This window comes from Embiotoca jacksoni, unplaced genomic scaffold (assembly GCF_022577435.1).
Source record: "Embiotoca jacksoni isolate LCO1_2020_lvr unplaced genomic scaffold, fEmbJac1.0.p SCAF_5, whole genome shotgun sequence".
In the NCBI taxonomy this organism is placed as follows: domain Eukaryota; kingdom Metazoa; phylum Chordata; class Actinopteri; family Embiotocidae; genus Embiotoca; species Embiotoca jacksoni.
In genome coordinates this window covers 315,001-331,504 of record NW_027185403.1, presented here as the reverse complement: position 1 = coordinate 331,504, position 16,504 = coordinate 315,001, and the positions used below count along the sequence as shown (strand labels likewise).

At 42.1% G+C, this 16,504-nt stretch overlaps 2 protein-coding genes across 10 annotated transcripts in view; one reads left to right on the top strand and one right to left on the bottom strand.

Annotated features, from left to right (window-relative positions):
* Nucleotides 1–10,829: 10,829 nt before the first annotated feature.
* Nucleotides 10,830–13,102, top strand: phox2bb (paired like homeobox 2Bb). The gene is made up of 3 exons (XM_069171119.1): nucleotides 10,830–11,070; nucleotides 11,754–11,941; nucleotides 12,353–13,102. The coding sequence occupies exons 1-3, from the start codon at nucleotides 10,830–10,832 to the stop codon at nucleotides 12,782–12,784; spliced, it is 861 nt and encodes a 286-aa protein (XP_069027220.1). The 3' UTR covers nucleotides 12,785–13,102.
* Nucleotides 13,103–15,366: 2,264 nt separating this feature from the next.
* Nucleotides 15,367–16,504, bottom strand: part of limch1b (LIM and calponin homology domains 1b) — an 83,484-nt gene continuing 82,346 nt past the window's right edge. For all 9 annotated transcript variants that reach the window (XM_069170512.1, XM_069170514.1, XM_069170515.1 and 6 more), the window contains one exon: nucleotides 15,367–16,504. This exon is cut by the window's right edge and continues 1,128 nt beyond it. The gene's annotated coding sequence lies outside the window, so the exon portion shown is untranslated.

Sequence of the window (16,504 nt, the reverse complement as noted above, 5' to 3'; positions counted from 1 at the left end):
CACACACCTCCATTCAAAGAGCCATTTTCTTTGATCACATTAGCTTTATTGCTCCTCTTACGGTTCCCTCTGTCTTCTCACTGCTACTCTATATCAGCCCTGGGCTATTGGTTTTCATTCTGTGGCTTCAATCTGGGCCCGGTCCAGGCCGAGCTCCACCAAGAGCACGCTGACGCTAATTCATATAAAAGCTATATGAACAGCCGGAGTTTCAACTCCCGACTTCGCGAGCTCACTCCGTCAACGGGGCATTACAAGTGACAGAGTGCATTAAAAGGTAAATCTACAGTAATAGTAGTTTGTTGATGAATGTAGCTTTTCTCGAACCCCTTTAAGCCAATAAGGACGAATGGATGTTCTTCCCGTGTTGCTCCTTTTGTGTGGCTCGATGTCATATTCATTCTGATCAAATACCCAAAATATAAACACGGTACTTTGTAGATAAAAGGTATGTTTCCAGATTGAAACCCACACAGCTTCTGTGCAGTTTAGGGTTTTGTTCAAAAACGCACCTCTGTTTTGGAGCTAAAAAAAAAAAAGAAAAAAAAAAAAAAGACTAATTTCTCCTTAAACTATCTGCAAATCCCGGCCCGATGGGGGACGGTGTCATCGTCTGCTCCCTTTGACGAGGTTTCCCGGCACCCGTGGGGATCCAGGAAGAAGGTTCAATTCATCGCCAGTCAGTGGAATCCCAGACCAGAGATTTGTCTGAGAGGCAATTTACTGTCATTTGCCGGAGAGCGCCGGCCTGATGCATAAACATCGTCCCTAATATGCCAATTCATCATCGGGCAGCCGGGGGGATTCTGGGGTGTGTTTCTGATCAAATTTGCACCCGGCGATGATGAGGGGCATGTTGGTTTTTGCTGCAGAAAAGTGCAGATCCAGCTATTTGTCACGTCAAGCTTCCACAGGGGAGGCGGAGAGAGGGGGGTGGGGAGGGGGAGGGGGAGGGAGGCGGGTGGGAGTGGAGAAGATGCACGGCGTAGAAATAAGATAGATAGATAGATAGAAAAGGAAGCTCGGAGATGTGCCATCTGTTTTCACACAGCTGGGTCAGTCCATTCGGTCCGGAGAGAAAAAAATATCGACGACCGGACGATTTGACATCAAATTTTTGTACAAGCATTTGTGACTCTAAGACTGAATCCTACCGACGTTATTGATCCTCTCGCCAATTCGAAAAACGCATTACACGCTGACGTGTCAAGATGTCGAACATTCGGCTCGCGTGCGACGCACCCCGTCGGGCCACGTGTCGGTGTCACGCTTCGCCTCGCTCCGGGCGTGAAAAAAGTACACGCATGTACGAGCGGGGTCGCAAGAAGGAGGTCGAGCGACGGCGGTCGTACGGCGAAGCACGAGGATCGATGAAGTCCGTGCAGGAAAGGAGGTCGGACGGAACAGACACGAGACCTTCCCCCGGACGACCGGCGGTTCGGCCTGGAAGAAAGTAAAAGTCAAACTGGGTTTACTTACACGTTACGAACGTTAAGTGATGTATATAAAATTACATATTTAAACCCCCCCCCCCCCACCCTCCTCCTCCACCTGCTTAACACCTTTCTGACCCCCTTCATGTATCGGTGGGTGTGCATAACGTACATAAATCACGTTTCTTTCTCTTGTTCTTTGCTCACATGAATTATCTCCCAGTCTTTCTTTTTTTTTTAGTAACATTAGAATTTCTGCATTCGTTATTTTTTCACGGCGTTTTAGAGTCAGAAATGTGGAACAATGTGCTGCTGAAAGTCACTTTTAAACAATACACCTCTTGTTTTTCTTGATCAATTTTCTTTCCGAGAGCAAATCCAGGTGAAAAGTCAGAAAGCAAAAAGCCTGCGAAGCTTCTCGGCTCCAAAACGTAACGTTTCCCAATGAAAATGTAAATCTTTAACGCGTATAATTTTTTAAAAATGTCTCAGGCCTTGGTGGGGACTATTTTCAGATGCGGATTGACACGCATTTTGTGTCTTTGTGATTATTTCCGGCTACAGGAGAGTGTGTGTGTGTGTGTGTGCAACAGACTCTAAATAAACTACAGTGTGTGTTTGTGTGTGTCCATCCTAATGAAGCCACAGCGTGGCTGAGTGATGTGTTTCTTAAAAAAAAAAAAAAGATATACGAGGCTTTGGCAACACAGAAAATACTTATTAGTAGAATTAAATCATTGTTTTTGTCTCCTGATTTGTTGACAATGTGAAATATACAGAGATAGTTTTTGCCAGATTCTGCTTGAGACTTAAAATGTGCTCCAAACGACGCAGCCCACTAACAAGAAGCTCAGTGAAAACATTATAAATCAGGGCACCCTTCTTGTTTACCATCCGCGTGTATCGATTTGAGCCAGAATAGCGAATCTGTCTCTTCCAGCATCATCCTTCAGAGCCCGGACAGCGGCCTGCTGGGAACAGGAAGTGAATCACAGTCTGCAGCGGACGGGCCGACTCTGATGGCTCCCATCTGGCCGTTCTTTAAGGATTCCATCCAATCAAATTAGCTTTGATTGATCAACAAGCGCTGCCATTGGATGGTCGTCATGGCAATATAAATCTCCCTCGTGCCATCAATACGGATGTCCTCTCCGAGGAGGACGAGTGGTGACAAAGTGTGCGTGAAATTCAAGGAAGTTGACTTCCTCTTGTCCAATATACAGTTGATACAGCAGAGATGATGAACTCAGGATCTCTCTGCACAAAGACGGATGTGATTCATCTATGTGATATACAGATCGATAATCTGTCAACCTTGTATTATAAATAAGAATATTATTACTGATATTATCAGATAACAGCGCGTTCCCCAAAACGTATTTGTTTGGGATGAAATCAGAGTTAACTTAATTTAATTAAGTTTCTGTCTTGATTATGCAGTGATGAAACACAAACAGCTTATTGGTCCACATTTTCACTATCAATTAATTATCAATCGTTAATACTTTTCACTTCAGTGATTCTCTTCCGCTTGTAATGAGATTTTTTTTAATTTTTAAATTTTTTTTTATCAGAGATTCAGTTCGATAGAGATCCATAAACAGAATATAAGACTTGAGTGTCGTCCTGTAATTATTGTTTGAACACACTTCCGTAATGATCGTATCAACAGCAGCTGGAACTGGAAAAGTTAAAGCACAACAAAACCATCAGAAGCAAGTAGAGCAAAGGTCAAGTGGGTAAATATCAAGGTAACTGTGATTATTTATCTCATTAAATAGGAAGAAACGCTAAATATGTGGACAAAGGATATTCTGTCACGTCTGGAGTAAAATGACAACCGGGCCAAGTGTAGATTTTTCTGCACACTGTACACATTTAGGTCGATTTAAAAGTTGTGCTTTAAAGGTTTGGCTAAAAAAGAACTGAACTGTGAGTTACACGCGTAAAACTATAAATATGATGCGGTATCAGATATAAAGCTGGAGTAAGTGTAACGGAGCTCTTCTTGCGCTGAAGATTTTTTTTTTTTAGCACAAATTGGTAACTTTCGGAAGCAAAATGATCTATTTTGATGAAGGTTTCTTGTACTCCTCAGTTTGACCTTAGAATTAACAATGGAGGAGATCAAAATGTATATTACAATAAACTATATCTGTGTTTTTATAAATATGTGCCGCACGGATCCCTCAGATCCACCACTGCAGGCCTACTTGGATGTTCCCAGAATCTCTCCTGAATCTGTGGACGTTTTTTTTTCGAAAAGACATCTTTTTTTAAGCTTGGCTTTTTAATTGTTTTAAGGTTCTGCGACAAAGTGAAGAGGTTAGTGTGGTAGATGTCAATCAAACACATCAGTTCACTAAAAAAAATAACTGAGAACACCTTTTTGGGCAGGTAATGTGTGTTTGCAGGATTAAAGAAAAGCTCAATTTAAGCTGTTTTACAACATGTTTGTCTGAGTGTTGTTACAAAATAGAATCATAAATGTTATTGCAGCACCCCACCTGTGTTATTGATAAGTAAATCAACTTGCTTTGACTCCTCGGATGCATCAGAAACAATAGATTTGAAGGAACCCTGTGTTCATGTTTGGGGCCCTCAGTCGCTCTCTTTTGACTTTATGGAAATAATAATAATTCATATGAGCTGCCTGGTGGTTTATGCAGATGGAGGCTAATGTGATGTAGGAAGCCACGTGTTTGGTCATAACACCTCAAAAGAATATGAAATTGAGAAGAGGGGGGCACGAGGCGAAGCAAATTAGTAGCTTTAGAAATTGATAGCAGGTGTTTACACGTGGTAGTATTTTTTTTGCATATTATAATGTCTAAGCAGGGGGGGGGGGTAATAAACATCACAAAGCCTATTATAATAATCAATATACTTCACAATGACCTTGACGTTTTATGATAGATTGGGAGACACGGCCTACTGTAATTGCTGCCTGGTTCCCCTCCTACCGCGTCCTTTCACCGCCTCCGCTCCTCTCTATCCCCGTTTTTGTTTTCTTCTCTTTTTTTTTTTTTTGGTGGGAGGGCGGGGTGGGGTGGGGTGGGAGGGGGTGGGGTAACATTAAAAACAGCTCCATCATTCTCGATGCGCCGCCTTGTCGCCTGCCGCTCAGATGACCATTAATCGCTTAATTCCAGTAAAAACCTCTACGCGCGCACAAAAGGGCCGCTGTCTCTCCGCTTAACGCATGTGTGATTAAGCTTTTTAGGGGGCCGAGCGCTGCACGGCATTATTAGCCAGCAGGTCCTTGTATAGAAGGGGGCTAAAAAATGCCTTCAGGGGGCCCGAGGGTGGTGTGTGTGTGTGTGTGTGTGTGTGTGTGTGTGTGTGTGTGTGTGTGTGTGTGTGTGTGTGTGTGTGTGTGTGTGTGTGGGTGGGGTGTGGAGGGGAGGGGAGGGGAGGGGAGGGAGGGCAAGTTAATGACACTGACCCTCACTTCCCCAACAGCTATTCAATTCAACAATAATAACGGGTCACGCAGCTGATTTATGAGGCTGGGGGCTAATAATTGTCAATTGCTAATGCGAGGGTGGGGGGGTGGGGTGGGGGGGGGGTGGGAAGGGGCAAAGGGGGGTAGTGGGTGGGTGGGTGGGTGGGGAGGGAGGGAGGGAGTGTGTGTGTGTGTGTGTGGGGGGGGGGTAATGCCAGTAGACTATGCTAAATAAAATATGCCTTGACCTCACCAGGGGTGAAAAGCAGGAGGCCGAAAAATAAAAAAATAAAAAAAGAATTGACAGATGATGTTTCAGACTCAGACTCAGACTCAGACCACCACCACCACCACCACCACCCCCCTCCCTCCCCCTCCCTCTTCCTCAAAGCTTGTTGAGTCTAAAACACAATGTTGGTTTGGTGTCTATGATTTAAAACAGAGAGAGAACAAGCAGTCAGACTTGGGCCTGCCGGCCTCCCTGCCTGCCTCCCTGCCTGCCTGCCTCCCTGCCTGCCTCCCTGCCTCCCTGCCTGCCTCCCTGCCTCCCTGCCTGCCTCCCTGCCTCCCTGCCTGCCTCCCTGCCTCCCTGCCTGCCTGCCTCGCTGCCTGCCTGCCTGCCTGCACGCGCTGCATCCGTCCGCAATAAATTAATAACAACCGCACAATGTGTCGTGGAGAGGCGGATTCAATTACTAAGTTTATTTACAGGGGGGGAAATCTCATGAAGGCCCATTGACCAACGTTAAACAGCGCGGGATGAAACGATGACAAGAGCTCCGATAAGAATTTAATTCCATCTCATTTCAGACGATTTTTATGAATCAAATTCTTGAACACTGGCAAGAGATTTAATGATCACATCTTTGCGAAATCTTATTTCAGAGCCGGTCGATGGCATTTCTCTGCGTTAATGTCGACTTAGAGGTTGGAGTAATTTAGTAATTGATTCCTTGCCTGGCTCGCGCCCGTGCCAAGGCCGCGTTTGAGGGTAATATGTTTCCTAATCTTATTCCCCCCCCCCCCTCCCCCCCCCCCCCACCGGAATAAGATTTTTATGTTAATCCGCTGGCTGGTCTCTGGTCAGTCGGGGGAAGCGCAGATAAAGGCTCAGAGGGGCCGGAGAGGTCCAGCAGAGACGAGCCGCGCTCTGCAGGAGCTGGCTGCAGCATCTGAAAGACAACGACACGAGTTAATTGGGAAATAACAGGAAAATATTACACACAAACAAAGCCTGTGGTCCATGACATCATAGCCGTTACCTGTAGAATCTGTAAAGGAATCATTTTCAAAAGGCGAAACAAAAGGTTTGTAATTGTCATGTAGCTGCTTTCCTCACCTATATTTTGACATTACTGTAATATTTGACCACCTATAAAAAGAAAATATGGACACATAAATCTGGATAAATGATGCCAGGTGGTTTACCTTCCTCTATATTCAGACCTACCACCGTCACCGTGGCACACAAAGACGCATCAATTAAAAAAAACAAAAAAAAAAACGTCAACAAAGTCTGAAAACAACACGACTGAGGCTGAATCCTCTGACGTCTTTTGTGCTGCACTTTTTTTTTCTTTCTTTCTTTCCTGCAGACACCGAGAGAAGACACCAGCTTCTAATTTAATTTAGTCTCTTCTCCAGATGTCACTTTCCATCTGTGCGCTTGGAAACGCGATGCGCTTTTTACGCACTAGCCCGGAACACCTTAAAAGTCTGATGTTTGAGCCCCCTTTCCCCAAACCTTATACCACACGTTTCTTTTTTCTTTTTTTTTAAATCTTACGTGCAGTTTTAGATCTTAAAAATGCAGCATCTCACGGAAAAGAAAATATATAATGATATGATTTATTACAAAATATTATAGTTGTTTTGGGTGAATATAAAAAAAAGAAGTCATTTTTCACCTCATATTATTTCAGATTTTTTTTTTTATCATCCCCGCCTTTATCCATCCCGACAAATTGAGACATCAGACTAAATTGCCATGAGAGCCTCCCCAAAATGAATTTTTTGATCTGCTCCCGGACCCCCTCCCCTGCAACACGCGGCCTTATTAATAACCGTTTTGATAAGCGTAGGATTTCCTCGGGCGGAGGAGTGAGACATTGTCGGTGAAATGTGACAGCGGGACCCTCCCATCTCTCCCTCTCTCTCTCTCTCCCTCTCTCTCTCTCTCTCTCTCTATCCTTCCTCTGTTTCTTTGCCTTTTTTTTTCCGGGGGAGTGGATCCATCCAATCCATCCAGAGACAATGGCATTTTGTTCCTCTTTTTTGTCCCTCCTGTCGACCGGCATTCCGATATTGCTGAGCAACGACAGTGCGCACTAAATGGAGAGGAGTTCCTGCCGCATCCCGCCTATTGTCCGGCACTTGCCAGGGGAATTTAGGGTCTTGCACACATCGCATTTTCCCTGATTTATTTAAGTGAAGGCATATGGTTGAAGCCCTTTATTTGCCCCGTAATTAGGAATTAACTACCGCTTTACGTGAATTAAAGGACCATTATGATACTGTAAATCACTGGTTCCTCCCTAAAAGGTGCGTAAAACATGCAGCTACCCCCCCCCTCCCGCCTCCCTCGCCCCTGTGCGTCTGGATAAAAGCTGTCTTTGCATCTCTCCAAAACAACTTCTTTAAATCGGCTCAGACACATATTATCACAACAAAAATTAAGAGAGAAAAAAAAAAATCAAACTGTGGCTGCACGTCCACCCCAACCAGCTGAAAGAATTAAAAGATGTTGAAACTATAAAGGAGGAGGCGTTTCAATAGCTGTTGGACTATGGTAGAGGGACCATAGACCACAAGAATAAAGAGCTGCTTCAGTGAAAGAAACCGATGGCTAAAAGCTATAATTGTATTTGCCTCGGCGAAATATCAGAAAAGACTTCTCGTTTCTTTGAGCGTTATTAGATTAATTCCCAGAGATGGCTTCTTTTCTCGCTGCCAGACGCGTGGAGGGAGGACGGTGCACCATTTGGCTCTTTGGTTTCAATAATCAAATTAACCATTTGGTACAACTTTTTTGGGGGGGTTCCAGCTCGTGTGTAGAAAGAGAGAAGAAAAAAAAAAAAAGAGAAAAAACATTTACATAATAGGGGACCAGGGTTGTGTCAAGAAAGAATTAACTTTTCTTTTTTTTTTGTGTGCTCTCGTTGATCTCCGAGAAGACAATGTTACGCACGAAAGAAAAAGGAGGGGAAACACACTGCAACACGTCAGCGATTGTGGAGGAAAAAAAAATAATTGATGGTAAATGAAAGCGGGTCTTTTTTTATTTTTTTATTTTTAACAGATAATACGAGAGCTGCACCTCGCGGCCTGAAGCACGTAGGAGCGAAATTATGAGTTTGGTGGCGTCAGCATTCAAATATTCTGTTTTAAATAACAATTTAAAGTGCATACTTCATGAAAAAAAAGCAGCTTTTTTTTTTTTTCTTTTTTTTTTTTTTAAAATTGTACATCATTGAAATGAGGCAGAGCTTGAAGAAGTCGACACTGTCTTGAAACATTTGTTTGAACATTTTGATCTTAACCTGTGATTAAAGAAGGATTTTCACAAAATGTTATTGGAAAAGAAATGTTCAAACTAATTGGAGTCGAGTGACCTGCAAACCTCATATTTCTGTAATTTTAGCCTATAAAAAAAAAAAAACGTGATATTTTCCAGGCTTCTCTAATTATGATCAATATCGCGAAGGATAAAAATCAAATCAAATAAGTCTGAGGTGCTTTAGAAACAACTCAAAACAAAAAAGATCAATGATAATCCGATCAACAAATGTTATAGGTTGTGAGGCAAAAGTTTACGATATCCAGCGTCCAAAGTGATACAACAGCTGCATATGATGTAAAAAAAATAATACTGATATACTTTGACTACGTCATATTCCCTGTAGGATTTGATTGTGACATCGTAGTGATTTTTGGATCAATCACCTAAACACGAGCAGATGAAACTCAAAACATCAAACGTTCAACTGCTAAATTTGAATCGATGCTTCGTAATTCCTGCTTTGTGCTCTGATAATTCAGAGAAGAAGAGAGACAGAGAGAGAGAGAAAACAAAAAACAACCTCTACATCAGCTTCAACTGAGGGACTTGAACTCGGTTCAACTGGGGGAAAAAAAAAAAAAAAAAAAAAAAAGGAAGAAGAAGAAGAAACACATCGGGTGTACACGCGCCATACAAAACGCTTCACCTTATTACACAAACCGAATTAAGCACTCAGCCAATATTGTGAGCCTAAGAGGTCCGAGGACTGCCGCGCCAGTTCGTTACTTTCATTACAAAGATGTTATTTGCCAAATAAACGGAATAATGAAAGTAATAAAGAGAATTACAAACTCATTTGAATCATAAAAAAAAAAAAAAACACACCCGGAAGTTTAGTGAAGATTTGGGGTTGGAGCTGCTGCGGCGGTGGAGAGAGGGGGGGAGGAGGGGGAGGGAGAGAGAGAGAGAGGGGGGGGGGGGGAATTAGGAAAGCGTGGTGTTTATTGGACCAAAACAAAACGGAGAGAATAGCGTTAAACAGAAGCGAGGGGAGTTGGTTATCGTCGGTTATTGGATATGGCGACTTGTCCGGGCTTTTATTTCTCCGATTAAAACAGTTAAAGATCAGCTATGATATCCGCAAAACGGAATCAAAACAAAAAAAGGGGGGGCATCGTTTGTGGCTTGGCAGGGGAGAGAGAGATGCGATTGATCTGCACGTTCGGTTTCTAAAACGACGCTTTCCGAGACAGAAACAAAAAAAAAATAACAAAAAAAAATAGGTGAAAATATGGATGAAAATGATTCACCTGAACGCACGTCTGTTTACCGCCAGCTGAAAATAAAAACAAGGTGCAACGCTTTTTTTTGTTAGCTGCGCTTGACACAGATCAACCCCCCCCTCCCTCCCCTCCTCCCCTCCAAAAAAATAATAATATATATATATATATATATATATATAGGCTTTGTTACAAGAGACACAAAAATGGACATGTTTCGCCGCTTCGGTGCAGAAGATCAGAGTCCTCCAAAAAAAAATAAAAAAAAAATAAAAATAAATAAAAACAAAAGCAGTGAAAATAGTCGGAGCAGACGGACAAGAGAGAGAGAGAGGGAGGGAGAGAGAGAGGAGGCAGAGGGGGACTACTATGTGAAATCCTGCCCAAGGTATACGGTCGCTTAAAAGGCTTAAAAGCTTGGAGAAAATTGGATCAGGGAGAATCGTCACCCAACTTTCATTATTTCCAAGTGGTGTGATTGAATTAAAGGGCAAGATGGTGGTTGGAGAGGAGTGGTGGTGGTGGTGGTGGTGGTGGTGGTGGATGGGGGTAGAGAGAGGTAGGGAGGGAGGGCGGAGGGGGAGGAGGCGGCGGAGGGGTGCGTAATGGCGTGGTATTAAATTCTAATTAGAGATGCAGGGGATCAATGATGGGGAGGTTGGACAGCCCGGGCCCCCAGTGCCAGCCCAATAGACTGATGAGTTATTGTCATGTAAAAAAGCGCTAGCAATAAGACCAAACGCTTTGCTATTGTCCAAGCGGAAAGAGCCAAGTTTATTATGAGGACTATATGCTCTAGAGACCTCGGGCTAGGCGGCTCTTAGGGGGCTTTTCATAAAACAGGGCTAGGTTCCTATAAAGGAGGCCAGTTTTGGAGCAGGCGCTGAGCAGTGAACATCTACCCACCGTCCAGCCTTTTTTTTTTCCTCCTTCCAACCAGTTCAAACCCAACAAAGTCCATCTTTTCCCCCCTCAAACTCAGACCTCCGCGCGTCCTCCTCATTTTTTTTCTTTTCATTATTATTATAATTTTTTTTTTATTTTTATTTTTTTTTACCCCTTTTCAAACCCATTTTTTTTTTCAGGGGGGGGGGGGTGCTTTTCTTTGACTTTGTTTTTTTTTTTTTTTCCCAGGGAAAGTGCAGCTTTCTTTCTCTACCGAGCCTTCTCAAATGTATAAAATGGAGTATTCTTACCTAAATTCCTCCGCCTACGAGTCATGTATGGCCGGGATGGACACCTCGAGCTTGGCATCGGCCTACGCGGACTTCAGCTCGTGCAGTCAAGCCAGCGGGTTTCAGTACAATCCCATCAGGACCACGTTCGGGGCCACCTCCGGCTGTCCGTCCCTCACGCCGGGCTCCTGCAGCCTGGGGACGCTGCGGGACCACCAGAGCAGCCCGTACGCCGCAGGTAAAGCATGCAGCTCCGCAGCCTTCCAACCGGGTGTATTATAGGACGCCCCTTGATTGCATTTGAAAATGGAAATGTGTTTAGTATTTACCAAACGAAATTTGCTTACACAAATGAAAGAATTTATCACGTTAGAAGCGATTGCAGGCAAGCGGTAATTCGGTTACGGGGTTATACTATCCCAGTCACACCCAAAACCGCCAACAGAATTATCTTAAGCTGCCAAAATGATAGGCATAATTTATTTACTTTTGAGATGAGACATAAAGCTTCGAAAATAATTAGATAACCAAAGACTAAAGCTCATTATTGACACCGAATTGGAGTTTACAGTAGCAACAAGCGGGCTGAACGGGAACATTATGACAAGTTTTCAAACTCGAGCCCCAATCTGAGGAGCAACAATTAGTTTAACGTTACAATTAACCGCATCACAGGTCAGCAGCATTATCAGTTCTGAACTAATTCACAGGTAATCAAAGGCGTAATACGATTGAAAGCTTTAACTCGGCGTCCTTAACCGGATTTTATACAAAATATCGAATTTGAATTCACTTCCATTTGACAAACCATTACATTACACACACACACACACACGCACACACACACACACACACACACACCCTTCTTACCTTCCCCGGATAAGACCCCCTGCACGGCTAACGGTGACATTCGGTTTACAGTTCCGTACAAACTGTTCACGGATCACGGCGGACTGAACGAGAAGAGGAAGCAGAGGCGCATCCGGACCACGTTCACCAGCGCGCAGCTGAAGGAGCTGGAGCGGGTCTTCGCCGAAACGCACTACCCGGACATCTACACCAGAGAGGAGCTGGCGCTCAAAATCGATCTGACTGAAGCCAGAGTGCAGGTAAACACGAAGCACCGGGCGCGCTCGTTGCACACGCACGATTACGAACGGCTGGATTTAGGACGCACACGTGAAAAACATCCCTCACATGTTCGGTCTAATCACGCGTTTTAAATCGATTTTTAAGCAAATTCGAAGCTGCGTTGCTTTGGTAGGATGAAGCGCTGACTGCGCACTGTTGTGCACTACTGCGCAAAAATGAAGACACTTACAGACGTTGAAGCCTCGCTGCAGCGAGATGATTCGGAAAACAAAACGCACTGGTGGTCCCTTGTCTTTATGACAGTTTTCTAAACATTAAAGTGAGTGCTGATATATAACTTTAGTGGGTTTTTGTTGTTGTTGTTGTCGTCGTCGTCATAAACAAACATAACAAACGTCGTTTAACGTTCCCTTTTCTCAACTCCTCAGGTGTGGTTCCAAAACCGGCGTGCCAAATTCCGCAAGCAGGAGCGAGCAGCTGCGGCGGCCGCAGCGGCTGCCAAGTCCAATTCCGGGAAGAAGGTCGACCCACGGGACGAAGACAGCAAAGAGATCAAAACCACCGACCCAGACAGCACAGGAGGACCGGGCCCGAACCCGGTGCCCACCTCCAACTGCGGCGGACCGAGCCCCAATACAGGCCAGATCAACACCACCGGGAACGGACAAGTGGACCAAGTGAAGACCTCCCCCGTGTCCAACGGCATGGGAGTGACGGCGCCGAGCCAAGGCTGGGCCACCGCGCCGGGGACCATCACCTCTATCCCGGACTCGTTGGGCGGGCCCTTCGCCAGCGTACTGTCGTCTTTGCAAAGACAGAACGGAGCCAAAGCTGCATTAGTAAAAACCAGCATGTTCTAATGAAGCTTCAAGAAAAGAAAAGAAAGAAAAACAGGGCAGAGGAAAAGAGAGAGAGAGAGAGAAAAAAACGTTTCCTCCTTCTCTGGAGACTGAAAAGCAATGGCCCAAGACAGACTTAAGGACAATAAAAAGCAGTTAGAAAACAAATAACTACTGTTATTTTCATTTTTACGCCGTTTCTTGTGGTCAGTTGACAGTTTAAAAAATATCCATCTTGACAAGTCGTTTTTCTTTTCTTTACACAAGTGCAAGTTGTGTGAGATGATTCCAAACATTTCAACCTGAAAAACAAGGTAGACAAATGTAAATTTACCATAAAAAAACACACACATCTGTTGAGATTATTTATGCATAAATTCAAAGCAAGATCTCATCCTAAACTTGTTTTCAGAAAAAAAAAAAAAAAAACCTGAAAAACATTTATTGTGTGCTTGATGAAGTGACTTGTTGAGATGATTATTTTTTTTTTTTGTATGTCCAGATTACGAGCAAAACAAATGTCGGCGCACTGAAAAAAACGCGTGTTTTGCCATCAGTGAGCAAAAAAGCCTCGTTCAAGTCCCATTAAAAACGTCAGAGTTCAACAGCTGCTTCGTTTGGTACAGAGGCGTGTGATATCCACGCGCTGAGGATGCTCTCCTACAACAACAACAACCACCCAACAAGACGCTGACGCTTTTTGTTTTGTTTTGTTTTTGTTTTTGTTGTTGTTGTTCCCTATAGACACAACCTGCTGTGTGGAAGTGGCCTCTTGTTCTCGTTCCTTCTAGGGCTGCTGACAGTTTAGTTTCTTTAAATTATCGATATAAACACAACTATTTCCTCGAGAGAAAAAAAAAAAAAGAAAAAAGGCACAAACTACTGCAAACGTTCACCTCTGACAGGAAATCTGTATGTTTTGTGTGTCTTTCTACGGCAGTGTTTTTGTGGCTCAAATTGTATAGTGTTAATACGTATTATTGTCTCCTATAGTTGGACCATAGGCCATACTCCCTCGTAGATCGATCATACAAAAGTCTTTTTGATGTTTTACATAAATTCCCTCGGAAGAATTTATTTTGGGTAAAAAAAAAGAAAAAAAAAAGGGAATGGATGCAAACATTGTATTTATTTCTATATAATTTGCATGTTGTCTCTTTGTCTGATTTTACAATGATTTCCCTCCCATTTTGTGAGCATTATGTAACACGTTTTGTCTGGGATCTGAAAGTTATTTATATGTAGGTAATGAATGCTTATATTTAAGAAGGAAATATTTCTACATGTGCACATAGTTTTCCAGGTGTACCATTGAAATGATTGTTGATGATAAAAAAAAAAAAATAATAATCCACGTTGCTTTTGTCATGTTTTCTTTGAAGGAAATCGACAAAATGATTAGTTATTATTCCACATTGTATTAAAACAGGTTTGTGTAATCTTTAAGAAAACAATCGTGAAACTATTTTCTTACTTTTTTTTTTTTTTGGCGTGTAAATTATGAGGACATTTTAACGGGGTTTGAAAAGGCCGCAGATTTCAGCACCAAGGACAGCTCCCACCGCACCGCTTCACAATGCATTCAAATCCTCACAATAAATCAGAGTAAGAAACATTTTGTATTTAAGCTTTTTAGTCAGTCTGCTGAAATCTGACTGATTTCTACAACAAAAACCCAGAATTTACTTCAAGAAGCTGCCACTTATTTGAAGAAAACGTTTAAATGATGTGGAAAATAGAAACCAGTGGATCTGAACCGGAAACAAGTCGCATTTTAAAACATTACTAAACATCTTTTAACATTATTTTAACAAAAAAGCTCAAATCTTTACAGGATTTAATTTTAAAACGGCAAAAAAAAAAGCATTAAAAAGCAAATCTTCTGATACTTAAGGTCAACTACAAGAAAAAAATACAATTAAAAATGTCAGTGATTTCCTACTACAGTCATTTCAGAAATATTTGAGACATCATTTGCAACCGTGGGGTTTCTTTATGTGACCTGATCTGGATATAACGAGGATTTCTGACCCCATATAAATATCATGGAGGCACAGAAAACATCGTTACATTTGTTCAACAGTTTTAATGTAAGTCTGTTTCTCAATCGATTTGCATCCTCTCATTACCATAACCTTGTTTTCTACAGTAAAATATTAAAAACTCTCTTTAATCAAAACTAAAATCCCAATTTGGCAAAATGTGATGTAATTATGATCATTTAAGATCATTTTAAACTGTGTTAATGGAGTTTAACACATAATTGTGTCAATTCTTGGCCTGCTATCATATAATTTTAGTAGCTGTTGACGGTATGGTTGTTCGTGTTTTGTCAACAATTTATGTTAACAATTATAATTTATGTTATATTAAAGGCATTATTTGAAGAGGAAACATTCTTTGACACAAAACCACTTTCAAAAACAGGTGTTGATGACTTTGGAGTTTCCTTTTACACGAAGGTGCAGTTTTCTGAATGAAAGTTTCAAGTATTTATTTACTAGGTTTCTTCAATTTTTCCAAAATCGTTTTGGTCGTGAATTATGATTATTTTTTGTCGTTGTTGCAAAATGACAAGACAGACGCACCCCGTTTTTTTTTACTTTATAACATTTTATTTATAAACATACAGTATGCTATAAATGCCATTGCATTTAAACATCAAATTAATCTATATTTCGGATAGTATTCAGGTGAATATTACAATAAATACAGAACAGACGTAAAAGGTTTCTCATTCCCCAACTATCCTGTAAAGAAGACCGTCTGAATATAGAGCTCCGTCTCAAAGATCCCGCTATAAGAGACTCAGCTGAGATTTATTCGTGAACTAAAATGAGGATAAAAAAAAAAAAAAATTAAAATACACAATCGGAACAGAAGCTTAAAAATACTGTAGATCAGAGAGATGACCCCCCCCCCTCGGGGAGGAAGAAGCTCGGCTATAGGACGCAGTTCAGGAGGAAGGAGGAGGAGGAGGAGGAAGAAGATGAGGCTGCTAAGTTTGCTTCCGTACAGAAAATCATTTGGTTTTAGGCTTAAACGTGCATTTTGTTTTTACATCCACGAACATTGAACGGAGCTCTTCTCATACAAAAAGAAAAAACGAAGAAGAAAAAAAAAGAAGAAAGAAGCGAGTGCAGCTGGCGGCACAGATCTTTAGTTTTCATCCAACCGAATATTGCACGGGTGCAACTGCTGCTGGTTTGTGTTCATATTACCTCTGCTGTTTAACTAGATGTAACTGCCGATGCGTGCGTTTATATTTTTATTAATGTGTAATTGAATTCTACCACTGAGCAATTATCAAAGCATACAGAAGTCTATATCGCTCTAGAATAAAAAAACGTTCAAAGTAAAATCGATGGTTTCCCCTGCAGTAAATACACTTTTATCCTGTGTAGTTTTTCCAAATAGACAAATGAAGGAATTCTTTTCTTTGCACTGATCATTTCACTCCAAATCTCAAGAGGGAAAGGGGAGGGATAGAAATTAAATTTGTTGGTTATGAGAAAATAAACCTAAAGCCTGATGAGAGGGAGGGCTGCAGGCAGTTTGTCTGCAGTTTAAGAGTTTAAAGTTGGCCCGGATCCCTCCCTGCACCCCCCCCCAAAAAAATAAAAAAAATAATAAAAAAAAAATCAAATAAAAATAAAAAAAATAAAAATAATAATAAAAAAAAGGAAAAACGAAACGCCACAAAGCTGGTGTTTCGTTTCCTGCATCACCTTGCTTGCTTTC

Excerpts from the sequence above, each read along its gene's own strand:
- phox2bb (XM_069171119.1), top strand. The coding sequence starts at position 10,830 with ATGTATAAAATGGAGTATTCTTACCTAAATTCCTCCGCCTACGAGTCA. Across the intron at positions 11,071-11,753 it reads GAGCAGCCCGTACGCCGCAG|TTCCGTACAAACTGTTCACG; the intron begins GTAAAGCATGCA and ends TTCGGTTTACAG. Across the intron at positions 11,942-12,352 it reads TGACTGAAGCCAGAGTGCAG|GTGTGGTTCCAAAACCGGCG; the intron begins GTAAACACGAAG and ends TCAACTCCTCAG.